The sequence below is a fragment of the Rhamphochromis longiceps genome, linkage group LG10 (genome assembly GCF_057381845.1).
Source record: "Rhamphochromis longiceps isolate RC_006_pf linkage group LG10, R_longiceps_female_GT1.1, whole genome shotgun sequence".
Lineage (NCBI taxonomy): Eukaryota > Metazoa > Chordata > Actinopteri > Cichliformes > Cichlidae > Rhamphochromis > Rhamphochromis longiceps.
The window spans coordinates 34,803,290-34,814,468 of record NC_140566.1 but is presented as its reverse complement, the minus strand read 5'-3'; the positions used below and the strand labels follow the sequence as shown (position 1 = coordinate 34,814,468).

The 11,179-nt window shown below is 43.4% G+C and overlaps 1 protein-coding gene and 1 pseudogene across 1 annotated transcript; both read right to left on the bottom strand.

Moving 5' to 3' along the window:
• Window positions 1-1,420: 1,420 nt before the first annotated feature.
• LOC146661312 (olfactory receptor 8G17-like) lies at window positions 1,421-2,365 on the bottom strand. Its single transcript, XM_085419722.1, has one exon. It carries the CDS (start codon window positions 2,363-2,365, stop codon window positions 1,421-1,423), a length of 945 nt encoding a protein of 314 aa, XP_085275848.1.
• Window positions 2,366-3,132: 767 nt separating this feature from the next.
• LOC146661311 (olfactory receptor 52N5-like) lies at window positions 3,133-4,272 on the bottom strand (annotated as a pseudogene).
• Window positions 4,273-11,179: the final 6,907 nt, after the last annotated feature.

Here is an 11,179-nt window from a genome sequence, read left to right as displayed (position 1 = left end):
TCCCCGTCCACTTTAGTTTAACTCTCGGCTATTGACGTTACTCGGTAAACTTTGTTTGTCCCTCGTTTTCAGGTAGCTCCGGTGCATCATCTGCCCACCCGCATACCTCGGCTCCGTCTCATCTCTTCAGCTCTGCTCTCCTTGCACATTTTTACCTGTCACTGTATATAGCCCCTTCCCTTGTAAATATTTCCCCATCATTGTATATAAATCTGCATCACTACTATCTTGTGCCCGTATGTGTTTCTGCCACTAAATCCATCCGTGTAAGTTCTAACACCTGTGGCTGCAAAGCAAGTGCAAACGATTGATCATCCCTCCACTACCATGCTGACAGTTGGTGTGAGGCATTTGTGCTGATATGTAGGATTTGGTTTTACTTAAACAAGGCAAATAAATCCAATTCGCTATGTGTACTAAATACAAAAAATATTTATACTATGTGAAAAAGTATTCACAGTAAATTGTAAAGAAACGACTTTTCCCCCCTAGATAATTTTATACACTTACACTGTATTCCCAGTAAAAAAATATGTGAAATACAAGGAAGGAAAAAAGCCGCAACTACAGGATGGGCCATTTATATGGATACACCGTAATAACATGGGAATGGTTGGTGATATTAGTTACGTTGAAACCAAGCACACCATTGTTTTTCTTGTGACATTACCAATAAGTTTGATGTGTCACATGGCCCTCTTCCCATTTAAAAATCAAAAGTTGTATCCAAGATGGTCGACTTCTAAATGGCCACCATGGTCACCGCCCATCTTGAGGAGTTTGCCCCCTCACATATACTAATGTGCCACAAACAGGACTTTAATATCACCAACCATTCCCATTTTATTACGGTGTATCCATATAAATGGCCCACCCTTTACTGTTGTGTTTGGTAAGAAAACATACTATCACCAGGCTCAAAACTCTATTATAAATTGCATTGAAAATGTGGACTGTCATGGCTTTAATTGGAGAAGCAGATTTTTGTATGTCAGCCACTCATATAACAGAAGCCTTCATTATTAACAAACAGTGCTAAAAGGCTATCATTGAAAATGATAAAGACAACAGGAAACATGTAAAAGCAGGTGGAGGCTGTAGCTTAGGTCAAATTTTTACAAGTCATCTTATTCTCATCTGTACTTTTAATATCAGTAATGTATTGTAATAACACCATGTCAGTGACACTGGGTTTTTGTTACACACTTTAATACTCTCTAGGTCTAGGTTTGCTCAATGTTATTTTCTTTTTTTTTTCCAATAAATTAACTAAATATTTGACAAAAATCATGTTGAAAAAAAAGGAACCACAAGGGTTTGCCTTTGAAAATAGTGTTGCATTTCTACAGTGCTGGTAATAAATTATTCTTAATTATCTTGTGTCATCCTGCACGATTAATAATGCATGTGCAAATAAAACTTATTTTAATGGCCCAGTTTTCTTCTGTAGTAACTTTGCAAATAATTTTTGCATCTCTTTGGACTGTACACCATAAATAATGGGGTTGAGGCTTCCAGGGATGATGTGAAACAAAATGGAACAAAGTTTTCTGTAATCTGAGTACTGTGGAAAGCGATGCAACATAATGACAATCATTCCGCTCAACAGCATAATCAAGTAAACAACCAGGTGGGTGCTGCAGGTCTTCAATGCTTTACTGTTCAAAGACTTGTTCTTACTGGTTAGACAGACAATTGTTATACTAGCATATGTGAGAACAATGCTGCCTATAGAACCTGTAAACAGGACCACAGTGAAGGTGAGCCCATAGACATTATTAATGAACACATTTTCACAGGAAAGCTTAAAAAGAGAGGCATTGTCACAGTAAGGGTTTGTAATCAAAGTCCTGCATCGACTCAGTCGTACAGTCAGTCCAAGCAGAATCCCGACCAAAACAAAGGCCACTCCCCAGGCAAAAACCGTCAGCTTGATCACCATTTTGTTGGTCATTATGGAAGCATATCGCAGAGGATTACAAATGGCCACATATCTGTCAAAGGCCATAATCATGAGCACAGTGTGACTCGTGGTACCAAACATATGTGTGGTAAAAGCTTGCACCACACATTCATAATAACTGATAAAGCGTTCAGATGGAGGCTTCAATATGTCTATCAACAATCGAGGTACCATGATAGAGTTTCCAAGAATATCATTAAAAGGCAGGTTGCAAAAAAGCATATACATAGGCTGGTGAAGGTTCTTGTCCATGAAAACTAAAACAACAATCCCTCCATTTGCTACTATTATAAACAGGTAGAAGAACAGCAGGAGAAGAAACAAAGCATATGTGGACTCTACTGAAATATTCAACCCTTCCAGCTGGAGTGTGAGGATGTTGTAGGTGTAGTTCTCCATCATCATGAAAGAACAAAATGGTAAGTAAGCCAATCAAGTTTGTGGTAGGAAAAACGTGTTTTGATTTCAGTTTTAAATGAGAGGTATCTACTCTGTCTTTTGTCTTTTGTCTATTGTCTGCGCTTTCTTGTTCCTGGTAGTTCACAACTGGCAATGCCTACACAGAATGCGCTCTGCTGCAGTGTTATATGGGCATTATCTCAACCATGCAAACACTTAGCTTAAGCAATGTATGATGTCATACAATGAAGACAACAACAACTGTCAACAATCTGGGGAATAAAATTTGTGGGCAATGAAGTAATGTTTGTCTGCTCAAGCTTCACTTCTCACTGGTAGCACTTAGGCTACGTTCACACTGCAGGCAAAAGCGCATCAAATCCATTTTTTTTACCCTCTGTGACACATATCCCATCATGGTGTGACAGTGTGAACGGCACAAATCCGATATTTTCAAATCTGACCTGGGTCACTTTCGTATGTGGTGCTGAATCGATACATATCTGTTTTAGAAAGCGACTGCTGTTTGATGGTCACGTCGCATTAAATCCGTCTTTTACGTCACTGACAGAAGACAGACGCCAATTATCAGCACCGGAGAAGACATCGCGAACGCTTCCTGTCCATCCAGTGTAGATGTCAGTGAAACTGTTGGGAAGACAACGTTGGAGAAACGTGAACATTTTATTTGTTCTGTATAATCTGCAGATTCTGACATATGATATATAATATGTCACTTTAAACTGTTCAAATAACCCTGAAAATTGTCTTTAATATAATGGCAAAACCTTCTTTAACTTAACTTTTGATACAAATTTTTTTTTATCTCTTTGGATTGCATACCATAAATGATGGGATTGAGGCTTCCAGGGATGATGTGATACAGGACAGCCACAATTTTTCTGCTCCCTGAGTACTCAGGAAAGCGATGCAGAGTGATTATGGACATACCACTGAACAAAAAAATCAGATATACAACCAGGTGAGTGCTGCAGGTCTTCAAGGCTTTATTGTTCAAGGACTTGTTCTTAGTGGTTAGACACACCACAGTAATCTTAGTATAGGTAAGAACCATGCTACCGATAGAACCTGTGAACAAAAGCACAGTGAAAGTGAGGCCATAGACATTGTTAATGAACACATCCTCACAGGACAGGTTAAACAGTGCAGCATTGTCACAATAGGGGCTTTTGATCAGAGTTCTGCATCGGCCCGGTCTCAAGGTCAGACCAAGCAGAATCCCAACCAAAACAAAGGCCACCCCCCAGGCAGAAACTGTCAGCTTCATCAACATCTTATTTGTCATTACTGCAGCATAACGCAGAGGATTATAGATGGCTACATATCTGTCAAAGGCCATTATCATAAGCACTGTGTGAGCTGTGGTACTAAACATTTGTGTGGTGAAAGCTTGGACCACACATTCATAATAACTGATGAGGCGCTCAGACATGTCTACAAGCAAACGAGGGATCATGATAGAGTTTCCAAATAAATCATTAATGGACAGATTACAAAAAAGGATATACATGGGCTGGTGAAGACTCTTGTCAACAAAAACCAAAACAGCAATGCCCACATTTGCAACAATTAGAAACAAGTAGGAGAAAAAAGAAAAAGAAACATAGCATATGTGGCTTCCTGTGGGACATTTAAACCCTCCAGCTGTATTGTGAAGATGTTGTTTGTATTTTGCATGGACCTGAAAGAACAAGACAATTTCAAAGGCATTTCAAAAGCAATCCAGTAACTATCTAAAACATTAAATAAAGCTTTCACGCATGACATTCCCACATCTGTAAACAAGAGCTTATATCACAAAAAAAGACAGAGATCAGATACTTGTTAGTCCTGACAATCCTCAACTCCTGAAGTTGAAGTGTTGGACTGTTGTACATATAGTTCTCCATCTTGTCTGAAGTAAAAGCAGAAGGAGGGAAAAAGATTAACTAAAATTGAAATGTAATAAATTAAACATCAAATATTAGCAGTGAGGCAAACTTTTTTCAAAAGTCACACATTGTAAAATATTAATCTAGTATCCACCAGCAAATGGAGGACAAACACTATGATAAATATTTGTTCAAGGGAGAAAAATAAACTGAAAAGGACCCACAGAATAATGTTTTCTGAATGATCATACAAGATAATTTGTTATCATCTGAAGGCAAGAAGCAAACTGTTAATGATCACTTGAAATGCATCAGTTCATGTGCTTCTTGTTTCTCTGCACAGCTTTATCTTGTGCAGTGGTTGGACATGGGTGTCCACTGGGAAACTTTAATCCACCTCAGGATTAATGGTAAATAGTCATCAACACTCTATAAAAAAAATTAGGGGGAGAAAGCATATTTCATATACTTTGTATTGAAAAAACAAGATGGTGCCAGTGTGCACAGCAGGCCGTCCTCGTCTCTGTTTCCGATCTTTCTTTTATGATTGTTGTGTATTATTCGTCCTTCTTTTGGTAATATTCCTCTCTGATGTCAATGCCCATGCTGGAACTTAAGAGATGCTACTTTGCTTCATATATACCCGTCCACTGGTGCACTGCCTCTACCTTCCCTGCCTAAGAGGCACTATAGAAAGCGAAGCAAACTGTTAGGATGCCTGGGTCGTTGACCCAGGACTTTTGAGTTTATTATATTATTTGATTTATTAATACTTTATTTATCCAGGTAAAAAAAAATCTCATTGAGATTAAAAATCTTATTTCCAAGAGAGACCTGGCATCATGGCAACAAAAGTCACATACCACATAGGTATATAACATTTAAAACAAATACAATATCCCATACCAACATGTGTAAAATATACAATAACAGATCAAATTAAGAGTACATTAAAAACAATCACACTGAGTAAAAGAGCTGTTCTCTTGTTCCTTTAAGACAGACTTAAACTCTCCCAAGGTAACCAATTCTGATAATTTCAGTTCCTTCTGCAGATTATTCCAGGAAGCAGGGGCAGCGTATTTAAAAGCCCTTTTCCCCAATTCTGTTCTGATTTTTGGGACAATCAATTGTATGATTTTGTTCGAATGAAGGCTGTATTGGTTGTGGTTTTTACACATATAAACACATAAATAAGATGGAATCAGCCCAAGGAGAGATTTATAGATAAAGATCAACCAATGGGAGAGTCTGCGAATATGCAAAGATGGACATTTAGCAGCAGCATACAAAGAACAATGATGTACATGATTTCCATAGCCAGTAATAAAATGTAAAGCACAATGGTACACAGTATCCAACCTCTTTAGGTAGTGGGCAGGTGCATTCATAAAAAGCAGGTCACCATAATCCAATAAAATAAAACAATTCCCCAACAGCTCGTATCAGAACAAATGACCAGACCAGACATCCTCCAGCTTCTGTCACCTGAGGGGCACCAGACAGGGATGCCCACTCTCCCCTTCACTTTTTGCAATTTTTATCGAACCTCTAGCAGCAGCATTTAGACAGGCTACAACAATTAAGGGCATAAAATGTAAGAGCATAGAACATAAAATCAGTCTCTATGCGGATGATGTGTTGCTTTTTCTGCAAAACACACAAACCAACCTCTCTGAGGTAATTACTCTAATAAACTGGTTTTCAAGAGTTTCAGATTATTCAATTAACTGGCCAAAATCTACAGTTCTCCCCATTAACTGCTCCTTCCATAATTCTTCCTCTGCCCCACTGCAATCCGGAAATATTAAATATTTAGGTATTAATGTCTCTCCTAAGCTTTCAGACTTAACTAAATTAAACCACATCCCACTTCTAAAGAAAGTAGAAGGCGATCTGACTAGATGGAAATCTTTACCCATATCACTCATGGGAAGGGTCGCCACTATAAAAATGATGATCTTGCCAAAAATGAATTACTTATTTTTGATGATCCCTAACAAACCATCACAAGATTGGTTCAGATCTCTGGATTCATATATTTCCAAATTCCTTTGGAAAGATAAACCCCCGCGTATCAGCTTAAAAACGCTACAAAGAACCAAGGATAGAGGAGGATTAGATCTGCCTAATTTTCACCAATACTTCTTAGCCAACAGGCTTCAGTTAATCTCAGAATGGTCAAAACATACCTTCTTAGATGAGCCCTGGCTAGATGTTGAACAGGCACTATGCAAGGATCTAGAGATTTCAGACCTACCATTTATTAGCTCAAACATCAAAAGACATGAATGCTTTAAAAGTATCAACATCAGCTTCTCTCTGACAGCATGGTGGGAGTCTTCATTAATCCCATGTAAACGTACACCTATCTGGAATAACCCTGACATATTACAAAACAATAATATGATTAATTTTCCAGAATGGAGTTGTAAAGGAATTAAATACTTAGAACATATATTAGAGGGAACAGAATTTATTCCATTTGACAGACTAGTTGCACAATATGGGATCAACAAGAAAAGATTTTTAGAATATCAACAAATTAAATCCATAGTAAAAAAGAAATTTAACCTCAGTCAAGTTGAATTACAAACACCACCAAGTGCGGCACATTTCCTTACTCTTAAATCCCCCAAATTATTATCTAAAATATACAGAACACTTTCTAAATTAGATGAATCAATATCCCTTCCTATTGCAAAGTGGGAAGCAGATTTATCAGTCAGCTTAAACCAAAACTTCTGGTCTCAGGTATGCTTAAAAACCTTTAAATTGATTAAAAATCCCAGTCTGCAATTAATACAATACAAAATACTACATAGAGTGCACTATACAGGTCATCGGATGTTCAAGATGGGCTTTACATCTTCCAACAACTGCTCACACTGTCAAGGCAATACACCAGACAGGCGACTAGAGGATCATCAGGGGGTCTTTTTGTCCCTCTGTGGGGGGTCACTCCCACTAGGTTTATATCTGGGACTCTCCATCATTTGACCTTAGAACTGAAGAAGCTTCTCGGATGAGAGGTGAAACGTCTTCAAGCAACTTAAAGAAGTCCAGACGCTTTTCTTTGCAAGCTCCTTTGAATACACCAGACAATTATATCCACGCTCTTTGGTTCTGTCCACCAGTTCAGAAGTTTTGGCGCAAGATATGTGAAGACTTATCAAAGTGTCTGAAATGTAACATTCCAACTTCCCCCTTAGTGTGTTTGTTGGGCAGCTTAGATAATGTCACTTCAGAAAAGAATATCGCCCATATGGTTTTCACTGCCCTATGCATAGCCAAGAAAACAGTCCTCATGAACTGGAAAAATAAAAACAATCTTAATTCTAACCAATATAGAAATTATCTATTAGATTACATTAGTCTTGATACAGCCTCTGCCACCACATCAGATCAATTGCTCTGGGCTCCTTTGATCAGCTCCATCACCTAGTGGGGGTGGGGGGTCATAGTTTGGTCCCGCCTTCACTGTTGTGACTGGTGTGGGGGTAGGGACAGGCTTAGGGCGTCGGGGGGTTCCCCGGAGGCATCTTCCTTGGGGGGCTCAACCCGGGGTAGCGGTCATGTCCGGGTGGGGGCTCTTTTGGCTCTTGGGTGACTGTTTCCTCGTGGCTGCGTGCAGCGGGGCTAGGGGAGGGTCTGTGCTGACGGACGTGGGTTACTGACCTGGTAGCCTGGCTGCCCCTGGGTGGGTCCGGGATGGGCGTGAGGTTCTGGGGGCGCTCCGTCTCTGGGCTGGGGCCCCGGCCGGGCCTCGGGGCCTTGGGTCCTGGTTTGTGTGTTGCCGGGGTTGTGGGCGGGTGGGTGCATGGGGGCCCATCCCTGGCGCAGGGTGCCGCCGGTGCGTCGAGCCGCCTGGGGGGCTCTTCAACTGGTGGGGGAGATTGTCACATCTTGCAGGAGCTTTCCTCTCCTCAGGAGCTCTCTCTGCAGGAGGGGGAGATACAGGAGAGGTGGAGGAAGATCTCAGCCTGGGCGTCTATCGTCTCATGTAGTCTGGAAGATGAATGGATGGTGGGGTGGGTGCAGTTTTCTCTGTGGTGGGGTTGGGTGGACTGTCCCGGGCTCTGTGGGGCCGGGGGGCGCTGCTGCGCTGGGCCCCGGTCTGGATGGGCCTGGGCCCCCTTTCCCTGGCGGGTCGCGGAGTATGGGAGTGCCTACTGGGGTCAGCGTGGGAGCTGACCCCAGGGAGGGGTCACCTGCCCCTCCCTTCCTTCCCTCCCCATCTCCAGCTGCCTCCCTCTTCCCGCTCCACCACAACCACCCACACATGCAGGGCCTTGGAGTAGGGGTATGTCACCAGGGTGCAGAGGAGGCTACCCCCCCCTCTGTCCCCTTCTGGCTGCCTCTGCCTCAATTTTATCCCACAACTTAGACATTCACATTACTCACACTCTCATTACGCATACATATAGGATCTTGGGGGGTGGGCACGATACACGGAGTCCAAATTACCATCAGGGTGTACACTTCACCCCTGGCGTCGTTGCCCACCTCTCAATTTTAAATACACGTAGACATTGAGGGCTATCAGGAGGGACTATGCGCTTACCTGCTCCTCTCTGGCAGGTAGCTCCATGCCCTCCTGGGTTTTAATTGCACCTTAGAACACACATGCATCAACACTACAATGAGCGGGTGGAGGGAGGTTTGGAGTCTTCTCTCACCCCCGTTCTCTGCGGCCTGCTGGAGCGGGGCGGGCTAAGAGGAGTTGGCCGTCCGACTGCGGTCTGGAGTGTGGGGCCTCCCTGCTGCTGCGGTGTCGGGGCGGTCTGCCTCTCCCCACCGCAGGGAAAAGGGTAACACCACCTGGGTCTGGGTGCAGTTCCCCCCTCCAGGGGCAAGGGTACCTAGACCCGGTTCGTAGAGTACGCCTGGGGAGTGTGATCGTGTGAACAGCGTCTCTTTATGTCTGTCTCCACGTTGGTTGAGTGTGGAGTAAGTGCATATGAGAGCATGAGGGTGGGGATGGATGTTTGTGTCTGTGTGTGCCTGTATGTCTGTGTCTATATGTCAGGTTGGGTATCAGACGCCACCTCTCTGGGGACATCTCAGGCTCTCCAAGGTTTGGAGGCCTATCTCCACCCACCACCACTTCCCCTGCCAGTGGCGGACTCCCTCAGGTGTCGGTGCGTTGGTGGTTCTTTGTGTCTGGGGGTGGGCGTCCGGGTACACACCGGCTCACTCCTTGGCGGCCGCTTATCGGGGCCTGGAGCCTGGGGCTCGCTCGGGCCACTTCGGAGGTGGGGTGCCCCCGGCCTCTCGGCCTGGGGCTCGGTCACTCAGGCACAGCTGGCTGCCGGCGGAGCTCACGGGCGCGTCACTGCAACTCCCCCTGGCTTCTGCTCCGCGGCTGCTGAGTGAGCCCTCATCTGGGACTCTCCTCAGCTCTTACTGGGACAGTGGCGCGGCTGCCCCTCTGTTGGTCTTCCTTGGTCTCTTGTGTTCTGGGGGCCTCTGGATGTCTGGAGTTTTGATCTCCTCCATACCTGCTTCATGCCCTGGAGGACGGGGCTGTGGCTCCCCACACTCCCTAGCAGATCGTTACATGGAGAAACCTTTGGAATGCAAGCATGCTGATCCACACAGGTATGCACACAGGTGTACACACGGGTATTCACAAACGCGGACTACAGCTTTCTTGGCTGATGCCTCAAAGCACATTGTGCGCTGTCTATCTTGCGTGCTGCACAATATCGTTTATTATTTAGTATCTAGTGATATCTACTGCTAGCTAGTTTATTGTGATGGTGCCGTTTTTTTTATTATGTTGCTCTTTGTTGTTTGCTTTCTCTTCTGTTTTTTTTCTCCATACAGGTGACCCAGGTGTTTTTGTTTTTTTTTCCTTTCTTCCCCCCCTTCTCACCGTCTCTTCTCCCCTTTGGTCTTCTTTCTCTCCCTCTCTTTCTTTCATTCTTTCTCCCTGTCCTATCCCCCAGTCATGTCTGTCCCGTTTGTAGCAACTGAAAATAAAATACATTCATAATTATAATAAAGGTCAATCAAATGGACCAATATGGCAAGGCCATGATGATCCATCCATCCATCCATCCATCCATTCGCTTCCGCTTATCCTTTTCAGGGTCGCGGGGGGCGCTGGAGCCTATCCCAGCTGTCATAGGGCGAGAGGCGGGGTACACCCTGGACAGGTCGCCAGTCTGTCGCAGGGCCAACACACAGGGACAGACAACCATTCGCACTCACATTCATTCGCACAGTCACATCTAGTGACAATTTGGATTATCCAATTAACCTATCCCCACAAGCTGCATGTCTTTGGACGGTGGGAGGAAGCCGGAGTACCCGGAGGGAACCCACACAAACACGGGGAGAACATGCAAACTCCACACAGAAAGACCCCGGCCTGATGTTGGAATGTTGGCAGCACGGTGGCACGGTGGTTAGCACTGTTGCCGCACAGCAAGAAGGTCCTGAGTTCAATTCCAACATCAGGCCATGATGATCCACTTGGTAAAATAAATCCGCTTGGCATCTTTCTTGGCCTTAAGACAACAATTCTGATGGCTAAAGATCCAAACGGGACACAAAAAAAAAAAAAAAAATCCAATAAAGGTAAAAAGGTTGCACAAATCAAATGTTTTCTTACTTGGAGGGAGAAACAGGATTGGTTTCTAAAAAAGTAACCTAGTTTTAGTTTTAACTTCGACACAAGCCTTTGAATGTGAGTCTTAAATGACAAATTCTGATCTATAATGATCCCTAGATACTTGTAAGATGTGACCATTTCAATTTCAGATCCTTGAATTGTTTTAATCTTAGGAGACATAGCTAACAACTCTTTGCCATTTGAGAATAACATTAACTTGGATTTCTCTGGATTTAACACCAACTTAAGTTGAGTTAAATGGGACTGAACGACATCAAAGGCAGACTGCAGAAATTGCAGGGTTTG